Below are 20,794 nucleotides of genomic sequence, written 5' to 3'. Positions count from 1 at the left end.
TTTTGCATTTTCCACCGATATATAAAAGTATTTAGTATTTAGCTCGTTGACGTTCAGAGTTTTTTCCTGCTGCTCTTTTTAAACTTTAACGGCGTCAAACACGACTTCTCCCTCCTCGCTGACGCTGGTTTGCGTTCTGGAGTGATGGGGGATGTAGATGGAGCAGCGCCAGGTCGTCAGGACGCCAGCAGCGTTTTCCACTCAGCAGGCCACAGTTTGTGGTTTGGCCGACACAGTCACAATAATCTAAAAATCCATGTTTGGACGAAGGCGGAGAAACGGAGAAACTGCAGCTGCAGGATCAGCAGCGGTGTCACACATCAGAGGAATGTGTGATCAGTCTCTGGAGGCAGACGGGGCCCCTGAGACGGAGACGCTTATAAGTTAATTTAAAAAAACCCTGAGATGACTGGAAAGAGTTAAAGACAGAAGACAAAGAAGCTCAGAGTCACCACGAAGAGACATGAAACAGGAGATTTAAAGCAGTTTGTTCCAGAGAACAGGAGACGATGCTCATGATGTTATGATGTTTAGTGGTATCACTAAAACTAATGTAACAGTTATAATTACTGTTATTGTTCCATGTACTATGAGTATAAATAAAATACAATAAAATAAAATAAGACAACTGCTGTTATTGCTCTGTGACCCTCAATTAAATTATACGACTGCTGTTACTGCAATAAGATTAATAATAAAATAAATAATACAACTGACAACTTTAGTTCGTGCTTCCTGTACTAAAAGGAGACCTGTAATATATGAAATATTTTATTTGAAATAAATACAAATAACACATACAACTACTGTTATTGCTGTTTGAACTTAGTAGATCATTTGCAGTTTTGTTAAATTAAATTAAATTAAATTAAATTAAATTAAATAGACGTTGTACTTAGCAGTGTATGTATAGTTTTGCAAAAATAAATTAAATTATTCATGTACTTATTGGTGTATTTGTAATTTTTAAATTTAATTTAATTGTTCATGTACAAAGGGGATTCCTGAAATATTTGTAAAATTGTGTTAATAAAATAATATAGAATAAAAAATAACACATATTAACACAGAGTTTGTGCTTCTTGTACTAAGACTTGAAGTATTTGTAGTATTTGTAGCGCTGCGTTAGAACATAAATAAAACACTTTTATTTTGAAACTCACTTTCTTCCATGCCTCGATCCCGGAAGTAGCTTCTTCTTCGTGTAACTTCTTCTTCGTCTTCTCGAGGTTCCTCCAAGTAGCGGCGCTGAATTCAATGTTAAACATGTTTATTTTAGGTCAATTTAAACACATTTTCCTCCTGTTTTAAAATCCCACTTTTATACCTTTAATGCCCGTCAGTCTTCACTCACACGTCCCCGCCCGCTTGAACATGGTGAACGCGGATGAAGTCGCTAAGTTGTGCTACGAGCGGTTCAGCCTCCTTCCCCGGAGAGGGAAGCCTGAGCCGGGCAGAGAGTGGACCCTGCTGGCCGCCGTGGTCCAAGTCACCCGGGGCGTAAACTCTGACTCAGGTTTGACAGCCGAATGAACCGCAGCATGTCTGTCTGTGCTGTTACTATCTCTGGTTTCCTTAAACTGACCAGAAACATCAGTTTATTCTTAAAACTTCACTTATTACAATAGGGTTTGGTCTCCCAGCTAACTTTTTAAGCTTAACATCATAGCTGCAGAAAGAAATTCGGGGACATTTACAGCCCGAGATTAAAAATAAATAAATAAATATAGAATTAAACGTTTAATTTATTTTGACATAGGCATCCACATTTAAGCTGCTACCGTAATAGTTGTAATTTGCGCGCAACATGTTCACTGTCGCTTCCTATCCGGCTACCGTAATAACCGTGTTTCTAGTGTACGCGCAACACTTTTTTCTCCATTCATTAAACTGTAAAGTTTTCAGACATTTTCTGGGGATATGTCGTCCACGACGGGGACTGTCCCCTTACATATAATGCATTAGCATTATTACAGTTATATTAAAGTTATCAGACCTCGTCTCATCTTGTCTCTTCTTGCTTTGTCTACTAGAGGTTTGTCAAGTAAAGATTTCTGTGCAGATATTTCATAGAAATATGTGAAGTTGGATTTTCTTCTTTTTCAGACAAGATGGAGGTTGTTTCTCTGGGAACTGGAACTAAATGTATTGGAAAGACGTGTATGAGTCCTAACGGTGTGTTCCTCTCAATGAATGAATGAATGAATAAATGATATTGTCAGTATCAGTTTTTAATAACATACATTCAGCATGTTTTTAATTCAGTGTTTCTTCGCTCTCGTATTTAGGGGATGTTCTGAATGACAGTCACGCTGAAGTCATCGCGAGAAGGGGATGCATCCGGTGCGTTATTTCTTTTCACATCATCTTTTTATATTTAGTATCTGAGGAAACATGTTTTAGTTCTGCACATTTATTACAGTCCATTTATTTTCTAGTAGTTGATTCTATATAATTTACCACTAAATAATAACCGGTTATTAGACATGTAGCTGCTGTTATTACGTCCTGTGTGAAGAACATTCCTGTGTTATTCATAATATTGTATTAATTAAATAAGCTACATTTTTAATTATATTGAATTAATTTAACACGTTCAACTACTGTTATTATGTCCCGTACTAAAAGGGAGACCTGCACTATTTGTAGTATTATATTAATAAAATAATAAATTAAATCAATACAACTCGTTGTAATATTGTATCAATAAAATAAATATTAATAAAAAATGAATAAGAAAAGAAAAAATAAATGAACACATGCAGCCACTGTTATTGTGTCCTGTACTAAAAGATAGACCTGTAATATTGTATTAATTAAAGATTAAATTATATCAAATTAAATTAACACATATAACTACTGTTACAACTATTTGTGATATTGTATTAAAAAATAAAATAAATTAATTAAATGAACACAGTTATTGTTATTGCGTCTTGTAGTAATGGGTCAATCATTAGACCAATTTATATGAATAAAATAAGATAAATAATAAAGCTTAAATGAACTTTTTCCTACAATTACAACTGATCCCAAAGATCAGATTTATTCAGTGTAATTAGACGTCGTCTCGTTAATTACCAGACGTGTTATTATTGATCTGATATCTGATCTGATGTGTGTTTGCAGGTACCTGATGCAGCAGCTCGTCAGAGCCGTGGACGGAGGCAGCAGCTCAGTGTTTTCTCCAGCTGATCAACCGGGGAAGTGGAGGCTTCAGACGGGAGTTTCCTTCCTGTTCTTCACCAGCCACACTCCCTGTGAGTCCAGGAAGCTAACAGGAAGCTAGCAGGGGGCTAGCAGTGGGCTAGCAGGGAGCAGGAGGTTAGCAGTGGGCTAGCAGGAGGCTAGCAGGAGGGTAGCAATGGGATAGCAGGAGGCTAGCAGTAGACTAGCAGTGGGCTAGCAGGAAGCTAGCAGGAGGCTAGCAGTGGGCTAGCAGTGGGATAGCAGGAAGCTAGCAGGAGGCTAGCAATGGGCTAGCAGGAGGCTAGCAGGAGACTAGCAGGGGGCTAGCAGGAAGCTAGCAGGAGGCTAGCAGTGGGCTAGCAGGAAGCTAGCAGGAGGCTAGCGGTGGACTAGCAGGAAGCTAGCAGTAGACTAGCAGGAAGCTAGCAGGAGGCTAGCAGTGGGCTAGCAGGAAGCTAGCAGGAGGCTAGCGGTGGACTAGCAGGAAGCTAGCAGGAGGCTAGCAGTGGGCTAGCAGGAGCCTAGCAGTGGGCTAGCAGGAAGCTAGCTGGAGGAAAGTAGTGGGCTAGCAGTAGGCTAGCAGTGGGGTGGCAGGAAGCTAACAGGAGGCTAGCAGGAGGCTAGCAGTGAGCTAAACGCTAGCTCAGGATGTGTGTGACCAATTATTTCTATATTATTTTCATAATTAATTTCATAATATTATTTCTATATAATATTTCCAGATTAAAGGCGTAAATTCAGGTTTATAAATAGAATAAAGTTCAGTTATTAAAGGAGCTGATTGTCAACAGTTGTTGTTACGATAATGAAAGTTATTATTCCAGTGTTACGTCCCGGCTCGAGAGGCGGAAACATAAAAGTGATGGAGTTTCAAAAAGTATTTATTTTACAAGAAGGGACAGAAAAACAGGTGGTGACAACATGGTGATCTCACCTGGGCCTCTTCAACACCTTTTAGTCAGTGTCCTCAGGTGTGGCTGATTAAGGTGATTAGGCCGAACTCACCTGTACAGCCAGTGAAAATGCAGAGGGCGCAACATCCAGGCTGAAGGAATCTGGTCTCATCTCTTCTCGTCTCATCAGGTGGAGACGCGTCCATTGTCCCTATGACTGATGCCCAGTCCCAGTCCCAGTCCCTGTCCCTGTCCTCCCGTCCCAGGAGGAGGAGGAGGAGGAGACGAAGGAGACGAAGGAGGAGGAGACGAAGGAGGAGGAGGCTTGAAAAGGAAAGCAGAGGAACCCAGTGAAGGACAAAACAAAAAGCTGGACACAGGAGACACTAAACCGTGTCGTCCCGTGGGGACAGACGCTCCCGTGGACGTCCACAGGACGGGGGCTAAGTGCGTCCAGGGCGGCCCCGTGGACCCTCTCCTCCCTGGGGGGGGCTACCACCGCACGGGGCTGCTCCGGGTCAAACCGGGACGGGGGGAGGCGACCGTGTCCCTGTCCTGCAGCGATAAGCTGGCGCGATGGGGGGTGCTGGGCTTCCAGGGGGCGCTGCTGTCCCACTTCCTGCAGGGGGCGCTCTACTTCAGCGCCGTGGTGGTGGGGAAGTGTCCGTACAGCCGGGACGCCATGCAGCGAGCTCTGGTCTCCAGGTCAGCACGGATTCACGGTTTGATCTAAGAAAAATGGCGTAAAAAATATATCAAACATAAAAACACTCGTATTATCTGCAACTTTTCTAACAGTTTTTATCATCGGTGTCCAAAACAATGATAAAAGTTAAAAACAAATCCCAAGTTTATGTGTCTTTTCTATCTGTTTGTTGATGAAGGGAATAAATAAAATAGCTCTTTAAATAAAAACAACCCAGCTCAGAATTACTATGACACCTCCATGATGCAATATGTTGTTTTCTTCTGGTTTCATTCATAAAAGTCATTATAAGATTCAACCAACACAAAAAAAAAAAACACGTAGAGCGACGCTGACTTTTCAGAACAAACCATCAAAGCATCAAAATGTTCATGAACAGGATCCAGTTTATTTCGTCCTAAATAAGTGTTTTTTTTTTTTTAAGCTGGAGTGATAAAGGGTTAATTAAATGTCCGTCTCACTTTTCACAAACGTAAACATGGTAGTAAAAGTTAAAAAGGGAAATTGTTCACTTCACCCTTAATGTCGTCTAGTCACCAGCTGCTGGACGTGTTGTTTATTAACTCGTCTTTAGGGCCCGGAGACAAAAGGACGTGACGGGGATGAGTATTTTTATATCAACACAAAGATCTAAAACAAACGGACGGATTTTTTTATTGGACGTTTTCAGCTGGTTGTTGTGTTTCGAGGTTAAATATTTGTCTTCCTGTGTTTCCCAGATGCTCCCATGTGTCCGACCTCCCGGCTGGTTTCTCCGTGTCTCCTCCGGCGCTGCTCCAGTCCGGCCTGGAGTTCCCCTTCAGCCAGGCCCAGACCGAGCTCCAGCACCAGAACCGGGCCGGACGGGGGCGGGGACGGGTCTCCCCCTGTGGGGCAGGTACGGGGCACAAAAAAAAAACCCCACGGCCCTCAACAATGAGGATAAACACACAGTTTAACGTTGTTGTTGTTGTTGTAAATGTGTTTCAGCCATCAGCTGGTGTAATGTGGCAGAGCAGCCACTAGATGTCACCGCTAACGGCTACAAACATGGCGTCACCAGGAAGGTCCTGGGGACGCCCAGAGCCAGGTACGTGCTCCACCACCACGCTGCTGAACGCAAACTAATTAATCCTGTCAAAGGGGAAACTAAAGCTGATCTTCAGGTTTTTCATCACATCACATAAACAAAGAAAAGTTTCTATTCTCGTAGGAATATTTCCAGAGTTTCTCTCTCGGTTCTGACACGGAGGCGCTGGAGCTTTTATCTCCCGTCGTCTGGATTATTGTAGAAAAAAAGACCGTTTTGAACTTGTGTTTATTACAAAATTGAACCGCACGAGGACCCGAAGGCTCCCAGGACCGATTTTAAGCTTCTATTAGGAGTTTTTTAAGTCGACTTTTACTATATCAACCCCTCACGAACCCTGAGATCCTGCAGCTCCACAAGTTAGATGTGAAACACACGGAGGAGGATTCAGTTCTTATTGTGGAGCCTCAGGGCCACAAAGTCTCCAGACACTTTTAGAAAAGAGGCTCCAGACTCGTGTTTTTAATAAAAGTCTTATTCATGCTGTTAGTTTTTTGTCATGGATTATTTTAATACCTTTTTTCTAGCTGTTTGAGATTCTTTTAAAATCCACGAGTACAAATGTTCACAATAAACCGGCCACTTTATTAGGGACACTAGTGAACCCACTCCTGGTTTAAATCACTGAGGTTCAGCTTTAGTTTCTAATAACTGGACACGTGTTCCTAATATTTTGACATAGTGGTCAATGGGCTGAACTAAGTAACAGAAACTTAACAGCAGCACAAAAACAAACAAACAAAAAACACAGGTGTATATATAAAACAGTGCAAAGAAGAAGAAATATATATATAAAAAAAAAATATAAAATATATTTGTTTTTATAGCAGCAGGTAAAAGTGTAAAACATGTATCATCAACATCTACATCAACTCAACATTATTTTAATAATATTTGTAAATATCAGCAGATCGAACACAACAAAACAACATTTTACTCTCATCAAACAAGTTCAGCAATAAAAAATAAAATTCAAAGGAAATATGTAATAATAATAATAATAAAGTAATGTTTATGACAGTAGGACCTTGGACCTGTTATATATTAACTTATATATTAACTGCAGAGTCTCCTCCTCCTGCATCACGTCTTAAAACACGCGACATCAAAAACACGTTTCTGAAGACGATGTTAAATCTAAACGGAGACGTCTCAGGTTAACAAAAAGGAAACGTTGGCGCTCAGACGGGAATCAACACACTCTGTAGATTTTCCATCAATTAAAAGGTGTTTGGAAAAAAGGGCGACGGCCTCTAAAGGTTCAGAGTTTCTGGAAGAAGTTGAGGTTTAAAGGAAAAACTTTGTGGGTCAAAAGCATCTGAAACTTGCTTGACTTGTTTCTGTAATAACACAAAGAGGTGCCAGTGTTTTACCATCACACACGGATCAGTGCGTCTGGCTGAGGTCGGGGGGGGGGCGCTGTGCGTCCATACATGACTCCCCCTGTAGGTGGCGCTGTAACAGGCAGACGCTCCAGACTCAGGGTGTGGAAGCTTTTTGGGGACAGACGTTAAAGCTGTAAAACTGATGGCAGATTAAATTTAAGTTTAGAGGAAGGGAAGCATTTTATCCCCCCCCCCTCTTTTCCCCCCCGACATGGACGACTGGGAACATTCAGATTCTGCTGCTGGAACTTTCCACTGCAAAACTAAACGGGAAAGAAGTTTATGTCATAGTGAGTCTGCATGTATGAACGATGCTCAGTCACTTCATGTGACCTGTGCATCGTCACGTTTCTCTCTACTTTACTTTGAATATATACAGGATTTGTTTTAGTCGTTTATTTCCTGTGTAGCTGCTGTTCGTCTCTGAGAAAAGTCATTTCAGTCCTGGATTGTGTCGCTCGTGTCAGAATTGACAATAAAGTTTATTGAAACGACATCATGTTTAAACTTCCAACTAGTGAACTTCATTGTTTAGATTAAACATGAAGTAGAAGAGGCCGTTACATGTATTTATACTTTATTATTATTGTTTATTATTATTAGTGGGATTTGCATATGTATATTTATTTATTAAAACTACAAACTTCCATCTAATAATATCTGTTTTCTTTTCCATTATCGTGTTTGATCCCTTTAATCGTCCTCTAGTTCTTGGTCCATCAACGTTATTTAGATCAGAGCGACTTCTCGCGTCATAATAACGTTTTAATCTTTTTTTTTCTGTAGGTCTCTTCTCTGTAAGTTGGAGCTTTTTCGTTCCTTCCTGTCTTTGATTTCCGTCACGGATGCTTCGCGCCTCCCGGACTCACTCAGGTAACAAACAAGCGTCCGTCACGCGAACTCATCTGAAACTATACGTCATGGTCACTTCTCTGCCCTGCAGCAGAACCGGTTTAACGTAAACATTGGACCTTTGTCCTCAGTGTCCTACTTCTGCTTTTGTGGTGAAGAGACATTGTTGTGTTGTGACACGGTGTCACATAGCTCACTGAGATTACATCAACACACTACGTCTCTGCGCCTCACTGCATTTATTACATCGCAAACGCTGCAAACGCCCGTCGACAGCTTCAGACGAATCTGCAGCTCTTAAAAAGTTTAGTTTTACATTTAGCCAAAACGTTTATCGTTACAATTCATGTCAAACATTAAAGAACAAAACAGACGTAAGAATAAAAAACTAAAAGAGAACAAACTCAAACATCTTTCCCTATAAATAAATAATAGAACAGACTCCAGACATGGGGAGTTACCTGTTAGCGCAGGCTACCACCCATCACTCAAACAGGGAAGGCCCTAAATTATGTGGAACTTTAAACCTTAATAAATAATAAACTGGGAACGACGTCACACCTGAGTCATTGTTCCAGTCAGAGAAGTGGGAAAACGAAAGCTCCCGCCTTGTGTGAATAAACGTGACGTCACAGCCAAGTGTCCATGTGAATGTAAACGCTTCACTGCATCAGAAGAAACGACTGGAATCCAGACACAGAAACTACTACTACTACTATTGTTTACACGCGGGGGCGGCCATCTTGGATTCTACGACGTTCTCAGTAGAAAATCTGACTTTCGATATTATGTTTTGCCAGATCGATGTATGTTGAGGAGGTTTTTCTGGGCTCCTCTTTAGGGTTAATGTCAACTGCAAGTAAAAACACAACCATTTTTTATCATGTGCATGTAAAAATAAGAGCCATTAATGGTTGTTTGTGGGCCTCCAGGACGACAGAGCTGCAGACGTACTGGGACTACAAGCGAGCGTCGCGGTCGTACCAGGAGGCCTGGCAGCAGCTCTGCAGCCAGGCCTTCCCTCTGTGGCCTCGCAGCGATAGAAACCTCCTCCTCTTTCACTGAGAGAAAAAAGCTGCTGCTCATGAGGCGCTGGTGAAAAGACGTCTCCTTTGTTGCAGCGTGAACTCGAAGGTCTCGGGTTTAAAATGGCCGCCGGCCTCCGAGCTTTGTTTGTGTTATCGGACTCGTGGAACTCCCTTCTCAACGCCTGGTTGGCAGCAACACACACAAAGCTGGGAAATATGACGCCTTCCTTACTTTTTTTTCTTGTTTTGGGTCTACGTGTATTATTTATGCACTGTCGCTGGATTAAACAAATGAAAAACTGTAATATAAGACTAAACCAGAGCATAAACTGTATAAATGTGGACAACACGTCTCCACTTCCACCAGTTACAAGCAAATGTTGGATTATACACCAAATTTATTTAAAAAAAAAATATATTATTCCAACTAAAACTGAAACTCATAGAAACTTATAGTAAACTTATAGAAGGGGGTGGAGCTTATGACCTATAATGCAGCCTCCAGCCACCAGGGGGAGCTCTACTTGCTTCGGCTTCACTTTAGAGGAGCAGGACTCAAAATTACGAGGTTTAATACCGGCTACGTCTCCATGTTTTCAATGGTTTTCCACGGGAATTAAGGCCCATGTGTCTATGAAAATAAATATGAAAGTTAAATTTATCCCCTGGAGTTGAACCCTTTTATTTATATATATGTGTATATATATATATATGTATATATATATATATATATATATATATATGTGTATATATATATGTATATATATATATATATATATATAGTCTTTCATTTTCCAGTGACTTCAAATTACTTCCCATAAACTCATCTTTGCAATCTGCTGAGTTAATAAGAAGCTGATGAGGTTCAGACACTAAACCAGCGCAGAGACAAACGACTGGTTGTGTTGTTGCTTTAACTCAGCAGATTGTTGGTGGTTAACTCTGAACATGGTGCTGTGGGTTATGAGTCCTGGTGTCTATTGTCTCTGTGGGTCGTGCTAACTTTGCACATTCCTCACATTTCCTGTGTAAAAAAAAAAAAAAAAAAAACCTCCTCTCTGCTATAATAATAAAAAAATGACCTTCAAACCATAGATGTGACCGTACTTTAGCACTTGACTGATCATATTTGCTCATTTTCCTGAATAAACAATCACCCAAGTCTAATATTTGTGTGTTTGATCAACGTTACCTCCCGTTAATTACACTTAAATAAAACAAACACGCAGTAAAAATCCATTTCACATTCATTTTTATTGGTCAGTTCTTCCAGCTGGAACCTTTTTTTTATTCCATCTAAAACTCCTTCATATCCTAAACGTCTAATGATCGTACAACACTGATGAAGTAAGACAGTCGCAGCGTCGCCCGTGTTTTAAAGCTGCATCAGCTTCATTGCTGCACAAACTGGACATAAACCGACGCTCTAACGCTCTAACGCTCTAATTAAAGCACCGACAGGTTCCTTAAGGAACCACAGGAACCACAGGAACCTCGCAGCCAAAGAGCCGAGCAACACTTTACTTGAAGTGATTGAAGATCTGTTCATTTGTTTCTGGTTTCAATCATTAAAAGAAACGTTTTTCTGGATTTTCAACCTTCATGTCCACCTCCTCGAATTTCACCGAAAGTTTCTTATAGTTTATAATTCACATAATTTGACGTAAATGCTGTTAGAGGCGGCTAAAAAAACACAGAATCAGGCGACACATTGTGTTTAAGACAAACGTTAATGGTCGACAGGAAGACAGTGCAAAGGTTAATACCTTAGAGATGGAATATTTTCACTTTACCACGTTAATACTTCATCCATCAGTGGGTTTACGTTTAAGTTTAAGTTGCAGAAAAGCATTTTAGGGAAATGTAAAGAAAACACAAACCAGTTTAAGGCAGATTTGATTACTGAGCAACTGTTAGGACGGATTTTAATAAATCAGGATCAAGCTGCGTTTCCTTTCCCCCTAAAAATGCGCAAAATGGGATGGAAACATCTACATTTCTAAAAAATATCTAAAGCTAAAACATCTTTACGCCCTCGTCAGGTACTTTTTTCAGACGTGTCGATGTAAAAGTTGATCGCAAACGTGCAGTGGAAACACTTTTTTGTCGTTTCCCTGGAGACGATGGAGGGGGTCATGTGACCGGTTCGTTTTAAGTCCATCTACCTTTGAAGTGAATTTAAGAGAATTATGAGACATCACGAAACGCTTTTATTTATGGAAACGCAGCAACTGGTCAGAGAAAAGACTCTCGGGAATCTGGAGGATCGTGACATATTCAGGATTAACGCAGATAAACTAATACGTCTCCACGGAAACGTAACTATGGTCCTCTTGGTTGCAGCGTGTTTCTTCATCGCTGCAATATTCAAACTGATTGTTTCAGATAAATAAAGAATCTGTAAGTTTAACCCGAAGAGGTTTTGAAGATTTTGCGAAATTTCAACAAAAATTTCATTGTTGAAATTGAAGGTTACGTACGAATGTTCCGTTGTGTCTGGTTCTGCAGTAGAACCTTAAACTGATGACTGATCATTTCCTCTCATCGTATCCTTCACATTCTGTTTCTACAAAGCTGCGGGAAAATTTTCATTTCTGTTTTTGTGCGAGTTTTAGCCAATTTTAAGGTTGTGCTTTCCATTTTTTTTCTGACCCCTGAATTAAAGTTGTGTTAAATGTTAAATTAAGAAAAGCGTAAGTAAACAAACGGGAGAAAACCACGTGTTAAATGTTAGCAAATCATAATTAATGTCTGAAAAATGAAAAGGAATATTGAAATAGAAAGTTTCAATCAACCAACCTTTATTCATTTAACAGTGACAGTCAAAGATCGGGAGACTAAATCACACCAAGACACAATAACGAAAATAAATAAATAGATATTAGACTAGGGGGGAAAAAACAATCTATTCTTTCTGCGCAGGAAAAAACGCCCTCGGTAGCATTTTATGGAGATTAGTGATGATTTCTTCTTTAAAATAAGATGAATAATTAGCTTATGGTTAAGATTTGACCAGATAATGAGGCACGACTTAAAAACCCGCTCAGTGTGACTGAATGAATGGATTAATTATCAGGCTGCTCTTCACTCGTTAGAACATTTGGGGTTTAATGAAGTGAGCTAAGATAAGAGACATTTATCACAGTTAAACAAAATAACCTTCAAGTAAAGTGTTGGGTCCTGTTCAGACCTGGAAAAAAAAAAGAAAATAAAAACACATCCTTCAGTTTCCGATCACAAGTGGCCAATTTAAAGTGAGACGTTTAAAATATTCTAAATAATGAATGCGTCATCGCTCTGTCTGGGTTCAACTGATGCTCCAACTCCACTGGTATCGTGGTGAATTTGGTGGTAGGAGCCATGAACTTTCACTGAGGTAAACTCATTGGTCGTCAAAGTTGAAATGAGTTCAAAACAAGAACTCTATTCGCGCGAGAGAAAGACTTCACAGTTCGTTGTGTTCCACATATTGGTACCACATCAACACGGTGGCAAAAAAAAAGTATTTTTTATGGTTCTGAAACAGCAGTAGATATTAATCCATTGGTTTAATACAAACAGCTGCACTCGAATGCAACCGATGCTGTTGAGTTGCCCAATTAAGTTTACCTCAAGGAACACAGTCCGCCATTTTGGCTCAGACGACCGACCACTGGGAGCAGAGAACACGAGGTACGAGCTCCTTTTCTCCACACTGCATTAACTTAAAGGGAGATTTATTGGACTGAATCCAGTCGACTCTGGGAGAAGAACAAGGAAAGACTCTAGGAAGCTACAGGAAACCAACTCTAGGACATTTAACATCAGATCGGTAGCAAAGAAAAGTTAGCAGTAGTTAGTGATCCACTGTTTTAAGACAAACAGCTGCACTCCCATTGCACCTCAAGGAACACAGTCCGCCATTTTGGCTCTGATGACCAACCACACCGGGCTTTTGGCGGCCTTAGAGCGTCGGGTGAAACCAGATGGAGAAGAGACAGCGTTTGGTGGCTTCTCTCTCCACAGAAAGACTTATTGGACTGAATCCAGTCGACTCTAGTAAAGACTTTAGGGACCTACATCCCCTCAAAACGTTAAACTTGGGAACCAGAGCTTGGATCAACCTTGCGGGGCTTCAAATCGGCCACTTGTGACGCGATGGCTCGGGATCTGAACAGGCATCGATAATGATCCTGGATGGTGCTGACAGCTAATAACAAGCCAACGTATAATGTGCAAATAGTTGAGAGCTCAGGGTCTGCAGCTGGACTCACAGTTTCCGCCGTCATCTCCGGTAACATGCTAATAATAATCAGTCAAACACTGACGATAAAAACGAGCCTTAACGATGTAGCGCGGTTAATGATTCTAGTCACATGATTACACATATCTGTGACAACAAAGAAGCACTCTAATGGTAAAATGTGACGATCGACGTGTGTGTTTGTGTGTTTAAGTCTGAATAATCGTGTGCTGATTGTTATTTGTTGTTTTGCGGCAGTGTTAAAAGATATTTTCTCTCCACAACTGACCTTTAAAAACAGCAATCGACACGGAAAGGCCCGAACCGGAAGGAGTCGAGCTTCGTTTGTGTCGACGTTTTTTCACCATAAATTTCTTGTTTTGTTTTGGTTTTTTTTTTTTTCAGTATCAAAATTTGACCAGAAACGACCAAAATGTGTCGGTGCTTTACTCGTGTAGCACATGTAAAGGCCTAATGTCTGAACGAAAGCACAGTGCACCAGTGTATGTCGGCCCTACTGTGTGACTGTCGAGCGTTAGCATTAGCATTAGCGCTGCGTTGGGTGACGGGCCTCCGGGCGCCCGAAGGTGTTTTCTCCGCTGTAGGCCACGTACAGAAAGCCGTCCTCGTCCTTCTCCTTGTCGTACAGCTGGCCCATCGTCAGACTGAAAACAAAGAACAAAGTCAGAGCGATTATTTTTTTAACATCTCCGATTGCGGGAGACGTCGTTTTATTTGGCGTTTCCATGGAAACGACGTGATCTTCTACCGTTTGGGGTTAGCTTTGAGCTAATGGCTAATCCCTAGTTTTTAGTGATGAATGACTCTTTTTACATTGTAAAAACAACAACTTTTATTTTTCTTTTGGTTTTTATGGTTCTTAAAAACACCTCAAAGCTGACTAAAACTGACACGTCCTTTTCAATAAATGGATAAATGAAATGAAGTTCACATCAATCACTTTATGTCAAACTTCACGGATGAAGAGCAGCGTCACATCTACGGGAAATAGAGCAGAAGAAGAAGAAGGAGGACGTAGAGGAGGGAAGCGAAGAAGAAGCAGAAGAAAAGGCAGGGAGAGAATGAGAAGGAGGAGGAAGTGGAGAAAGGAGAAGGACTTGTAGAAAAACAATGAGGAGGAGATGATGAGAAACGGGAGAAGCCCTGAAGGGACTCCTCCTGGAAACTCGTCCCCTGATGTTTATGCCTCGTGAGAATCGATTTATTACGAACAGATGATTATTAAAATGAAACAGCTGATCCATCAGAATTAAGGAGAACACGGACACGTGTCCAAAACTCAAACTTTCCCGTCCATGGGTGTAACTGGAGACTTGATGGTGAGAAACTGATCTCCCTGAGGACAAAAAAAAAATAAAAAATAGGACGAGGACACACCTTCAGTGTCAGTTTACTGAGACCAGAGGAGTTTATCTGAAGGATGTGACGTTCAGATCCTCCATCAGAGCTTCAGAGGATTATTATAGTATTATTATTATAGTTAATAATCACCCGTCCCATCCATGCTGCTGTTGCGATGCAACTGCCCAAACAACCACATCAGCAAAATGTTCAAAATCCAAATTTTTTGATTACACAGTTTATTTTTAGATTTATTTGGTTCTAATCTGAGTTTTTATCTTTATGGTGGTTTTTATGAGTGTCTAACTTTATGTGCAACAAAGCTACAGTGACAAAGTGATTTCCCTCAAAGGTCATTAAAGTCTAAAATGAGAAGCGGTGCAATGAATCGTTTATTGTCCAGAGGAGGAAACACCTGCAGACGACCAGCAGGACCCGTCCCAGTTTGGACCAGTCTGGATGAAGAGGAAGTCTGAAATCCTCCGCTTCCCTCTTCAACCCATTTATAAAACACAGGAATACGTCTCACAAGTTTTCTGACTCCGCGTGACTCCAAGAATAGAAACGTTAACTGATCATAAACACCAGTTACTAATGATAACGCCTCATTCATTCACTGGTAACGTCACATTCACAGCAACCACAAGTGTACATACCGTGACTGTTTACTGTGACTCAGAGTGACAGATTAATGTGCGTTTAATAATGAGCCCAACCTCTACTTTCGGAATCAAAGCAGCAGTAATGCTGTGATTAAGAAGAAGTCTAACGAGAAGTAAATACATTTTGACAGATGCTTCTCTTCACAAGAACAAAGTCACTTCCCGTCACTAATTAACTGAGGTATTAACTAGAACAGTCACGATATTAGATTTTCCTTATTGTGGACAAAAGACGTCACGATGACGATATTAAAACGTTGTCAACAAAAATATGAATAATAACTGCAAAATCCAGGAAATCTTTAACTTTATGTGTTTTTCTCTCTTTTTGAATTACACCCAAATAATTCTTCCCAGTGGAGGGATAAAACTCAATCTGAGGGAAGACTGTGGACAAAAATGTTCATTTTACACTACATTAAATGTTCAAGAACATTTACGTTCAAAAAATTACTGAACATTTAAAATTTAAATAAGTAAAAATAATTGAAGCAGAAATATTTGAAGACAGACATAGACCATTACTACACCTCTGACCTATATCTTTAATTACTAAGACATTTATTGGAAGAGGGAAAGTGTTATTGAACATACCGTACTCCCAGTAATCGTTCATCAAGCACTCACACCCATTATTATGAAATGTTATGACAATCCGATCGCTGCCAGTCTGCATACAGGACAAACAGGTCCACAGAAGATGGCATCGCTACAGCTACATCAAGCTACGCCTTAAAAAGCATCGTACCCAATAGACTGGTCACCAAACTACTGGTCTCGGCCTTTACGCAATCCGGGGATTCCCAGCTTCCTGACAAACCGCTGTCAGAGGGTCAGATTAGGACCAAATCTCCCCTCAGGGCTGATGCTGAGCCCCCGTCCCTGCACCCTCTACACCCATGACTGCACCCACACAATGTAAAGCAATAAAATTTGCGGGCGACACCACCACAGTGGGACTTATCTGTGGAGGTGATGAGGAGGAAGTCAGAATGATGCCCCATAAACAATCTCATCCGAGCCAAGATAAAGGAGCCGAAGGTCGATTTCAGGAGGAGGAAATCAGACATTCAGCCCATTCTCATCAACGGGGACAGAGTGGAGAGGGTCCCTGGTCCCTAGGAAAAACCTAAACATTCGAAAACACTACCCTGTGCAACATTCCTGCCTCTCAACCTTGTTGGTAGCGCATGTTATTTATATTTCTACCTTGTTACAAACACACATACATTTTGTTTTTAGCTATAACACGAAAGAACTGCTGCCTCAATTTTCGTTGTACTTGTACAATGACAATAAAGTGATTCTGATTCATACAGACTTAAATCATACAACATACACTGTGGTGGAATCGACCTTGGTGTAAAAAAATAAAAAAAAATTAAAAATTCACTCGTTTTCACGACTTTTTTTGTAATTTTCGAACACGCTCCATCCATAGACATGGACACCCATTTGCATCCTCTCACTCGCTGCTGGTCTTCTTCACCTCACAGGATTTGAGATGGCAGGAGCTCATCAGCGCCACCCTACAATCAGTGTATCTCAATGGTATTGTCTGGTCAGGAGTGGAACTGCACCAATACATAATAATCAGTGAGAGCGAGACGCATTCACATTCTTAACACGGTATTGAAATGTCATTTTTTAGTACCACGAGTATCGCGACAGCCCCACTATGAACTAACCAGGGAACTTTCTGAGCAGCTGAGATGTCGACATGAGTAACTTCAAAAGAAATACTTCCAAAATATAAAAATTGGGAATTAAAAAAAGTGATTAATTTGGGCCTTAACTATGGGTATCGTCTGATTAATCGCGATTAACTATTTTAATCGATACATTTAATACGATACAAGAGGAATCACTAGTTGCATTTATATGGACACTAATAATCCTCCAGGTGTCTCACCTGGACTGGGGGACGGTTTTGTCGACGAAGAGGAAGATGGCTTTCTCTGAAGGCAGCTGGATGCGTTTCCTGATGATCCACATGAACTGAGCCACCGTGATGTCCGACGGCACCAGGTACTTCCTCTTATCAATGTCCACTATCTGAGAGCCGGAAACCTTCTCCACTATCACCTGGAGAGGACGCAGTCACAGACAGCAGACGTTTAATACTGTCCTCATACTCATGGATCATTAACAGGCACCTTAAAGTACAACGGACCAAATAGTTGCACTAGAACCCATCACAAAGACTACAGCCAATAGTATATCCCTTCATACCAGCAAGTGGCTGAGAAGAGCCAGTGTTAGCTAGGAGGCCAAGACGCTAGGGAGAGCTAGCTACTATTAGCTGGCAGGCTAGGATGAGCTACCATTAGCTGGGAAGTTAGGATGAGCTACTATTAACTGGGAGGCTGGGAAGAGCTACTATTAGCTGGGAGGCTAGGAAGAGCTTCTATAAGCTGGGAGGCTAAGATGAGCTACTATTAGCTGGGAGGCTAGGAAGAGCTTCTATTAGCTGAGAACCTAAAAAGAACTACTGTTAGCTGGGAGGTTGGGATGAGCTACTATTAGCTGGGAAGCTGGAAAGAGCTACTATTAGCTAGGAAGCTGGGAAGACCTACGACTATTAGCTGGGAGGCTAAGATGAGCCTCTATTAGCTGAGAACCTAAAAAGAACTACTGTTAGCTGGGAGGTTGGGATGAGCTACTATTAGCTAGGAAGCTGGGAAGACCTACGACTATTAGCTGGCAGGCTAAGATGAGCTACCATTAGCTGAAAGACTGGGAAGAGCTACTATTAGCTAGGGAGAGCTAATGTTGGCTAGCAGGATAAAAAAGGGCTGTTGTTAGCTGGAAGGCTAGGAGGAGCTTCTATAAGCCAGAAGGCTAGGAAGTTATGAAGAGCTAGTGTTAGCTAGGAGGTTAGGAAGCTGGCTTCTCTTGACTCATGCTGATTAGTTGATCTAAACTTCATTTATTTTTTATCTAATAAGCGTGAGCTACGCCCCGCGGCCCAGAATGTCCCAAAAAACCATAAGTAATGAAACTCCTCCATCAAACCATTTGCACCACGTCCTGTTTACTGTTCTACTCAAATGTTTGATATTGGTGTCAAGGCGCAGAAATTTAAAATTAATATAAATGTTTCAGCGGTTCCCTTGTTTGCTTTCCCCTCCAGTATATTTAACACTTAACAATGCAGAGAGCTCAGATAATAGGATCTTCCGCCTTCTCCCAGGAGACTGCAGGGATCTGAGTGTTACTCACATTTATCATCCACATCCGCCTTGGGAATATCACACCTCACCGTGTGCACTCCGCACTTGGGTGTCGGCCCTCAGTGATTCCTGAGCAGCAAGCTAATCTAGCCAGGTGTCGTTTTATTGCATTGCAGTCACACTTCCTCTATTGTATTTATTCCGATTTAAAAGTCTACTTCTATATTTCAGTTCAACCAGTTCAGTCTAACAGTAATTGTACTGTATTTTTTTATTCTGTTCTTTCTCCTGCTTTTCCTTAAGGCACAGGTGTCAAACATACAATCCGCGGCCCGAGGGATGAATTTGCAAAGTGCAAGACATTAACAGCAATTTTCCTAATAAAGGTGGCTGCTATTATTATATTATTTATAGGTTAATAAGGTGTGTGCCCCTCTGAGAACAAACTGGGCCGTACGTGGCCCCTGAACTCAAATGAGTTTGACACCTTAGCCTTAAAGGTAACAAGATACCACCCCCATCACAAATGTTGAGCTTCACAACACAGGTGTTTGCGATGCCTTGAGGATGAACTGAAGTCACTCCACCTGTGCATATGTGCAGGTGATCTGGAACATGTGCCAGCTTCATATCTAAAGTGAAGAGGAACTAAAAATAAAGACTGTACAGTCCGTTGACTTCAACATTTAAGATAAAGAATGTTGTTTTTTTGACTGCTCCAGTTGGATCATCATCAGCTTGGTGACCCATGACTTCAACGCTCCTCTAAATGCCATTCATTTTTTCAGTCGCTCACATTTTATCTCTCGTACTTGTACTGATCCGTCTATCTACTCTCTGCACCGTGGCTGAAAACAAACAACACCACCTCTTCCTCCCTCCCTCCCCCCGACTCACCGGTACTCTGTCAGGGTATTTGTTGCGTATTTTGGCTGACTCCACACACCGATGCTCTGTGGGAGAGACAGCAAACAAACAGGAAGTCAGAGATTAAAAGGGATGAGAGGGCTCTCGGGATTCTTCCCGTCCTCCTTAACTGCAGAGCCTTGTCTTGTACGGAGAAACCCAACAGACAGAGCATCTAAACTGCATCTAAAACGTGTCATTATCTTTGTTAGTTCTTAGTTGCAACTTAAACAGAAGCCACCCCAACATGCTGCAGTCTGAGACAGAGAGAGGAGGGGTGAGGTGACCGGTGATAAAGATGTGGCGGATCCATTTAGGTGCTTTCATTAGCCCAGATAAGAGGCCTACTTTTAGAAGCGTTTTCTTTAAAAAGGAGCTTTGAGGTTATCCGAGCACAGAAAGCCACAGATATGTCACTGTCAGGCCCTGCAACAGCCTCCCCCAGCTCATCTGAGAGCACAAAGAGAAACTCTAGACCAAACTCTATTCAAAATACTACTACTTTCATATTCAAGCACGAACTTGACTTGGTTCTTGTTGGTGAAATGATTCACATACTCTGCACCATGCTGTCTTTAATTCGGCTTGCCTGTATTAGTGGTCACACCAAACTTAAAATAAATCCTGGCACTGGGCAGCCTGAAGCAGTACAAGAATTCCGAATTCATTGCAACATCCAATATGTGTGAAGCATTTTGCTACCAAGCAGAGATTGAACATCTCCACAGCAGTGTTAAATTCACAAATTAAAGACTGGAGTCTGGCGGTGGTGTGTCTGTATGCGGTGGAAATGAACGTGTCAGGCCAGTAACAGCTGACTGCTCTGCTGTTGAACCCCATTTTGACTGCAGGAATAACATGTTAGCATTAGTTGCTAGTCATGCAACGTTAGCCATGATGGATTTGGAGCAGTGATTGGCCGAGACAGGCATGCATCTCTCAGATGATACTGCAAAATTGGTGCGGAGACAGTCGAGGCTAAACAACAAGGAGGGTGCATGACATGACAAGAACATCTCTTGTTTCATAACAACCCAAAACCCCCTGTTTTTACCAAGGGAATGGTCCTCTTTAAACATCCATTTCATCTTTGCAGGATACCCGCACCGAGGCGTGACGGTAGAGGCGAGAAGGCGGGCTTCTAAAGTCGGTAATCGGGGGATAGATGTCGGTTATAACGCCCGAAAAAATCCACACAAAAGCGGTCAAAACAAAAACGTCAACAGAGCCTTTCTGCTCGGAGCTCTCAGCTGTCCGTCGAGGTGACGTCACCGTCTCCCAGCAAGAAGATGGGGGCGGAGCTGCCTGGTGATGCCTTCACGTGCTCCCGGAGAGAAACAGCCGGCC

At 41.5% G+C, this 20,794-nt stretch overlaps 2 protein-coding genes across 2 annotated transcripts; one reads left to right on the top strand and one right to left on the bottom strand.

Annotated features, from left to right (window-relative positions):
• The first annotated feature begins 1,190 nt into the window (after positions 1 to 1,190).
• adat1 (adenosine deaminase tRNA specific 1) lies at positions 1,191 to 11,984 on the top strand. Its single transcript, XM_047596754.1, has 10 exons — positions 1,191 to 1,516; positions 2,107 to 2,175; positions 2,289 to 2,343; positions 3,130 to 3,260; positions 4,273 to 4,341; positions 4,382 to 4,787; positions 5,508 to 5,665; positions 5,758 to 5,857; positions 8,029 to 8,115; positions 9,027 to 11,984. Exons 1-10 carry the CDS (start codon positions 1,333 to 1,335, stop codon positions 9,157 to 9,159), a joined length of 1,392 nt encoding a protein of 463 aa, XP_047452710.1. The 5' UTR covers positions 1,191 to 1,332; the 3' UTR covers positions 9,160 to 11,984.
• gabarapl2 (GABA(A) receptor-associated protein like 2) lies at positions 11,907 to 20,697 on the bottom strand. The gene is made up of 4 exons (XM_047596746.1): positions 20,502 to 20,697; positions 19,439 to 19,494; positions 17,281 to 17,453; positions 11,907 to 14,009 (listed from the first exon to the last, which is right to left on the bottom strand). The coding sequence occupies exons 1-4, from the start codon at positions 20,533 to 20,535 to the stop codon at positions 13,892 to 13,894; spliced, it is 381 nt and encodes a 126-aa protein (XP_047452702.1). The 5' UTR covers positions 20,536 to 20,697; the 3' UTR covers positions 11,907 to 13,891.
• Positions 20,698 to 20,794: the final 97 nt, after the last annotated feature.

The sequence above is a fragment of the Mugil cephalus genome, chromosome 10, assembly GCF_022458985.1.
Source record: "Mugil cephalus isolate CIBA_MC_2020 chromosome 10, CIBA_Mcephalus_1.1, whole genome shotgun sequence".
NCBI classification, from domain to species: domain Eukaryota; kingdom Metazoa; phylum Chordata; class Actinopteri; order Mugiliformes; family Mugilidae; genus Mugil; species Mugil cephalus.
Note: the sequence above shows the minus strand (reverse complement) of the source record. Positions and strands in the feature narration are given on the sequence as shown.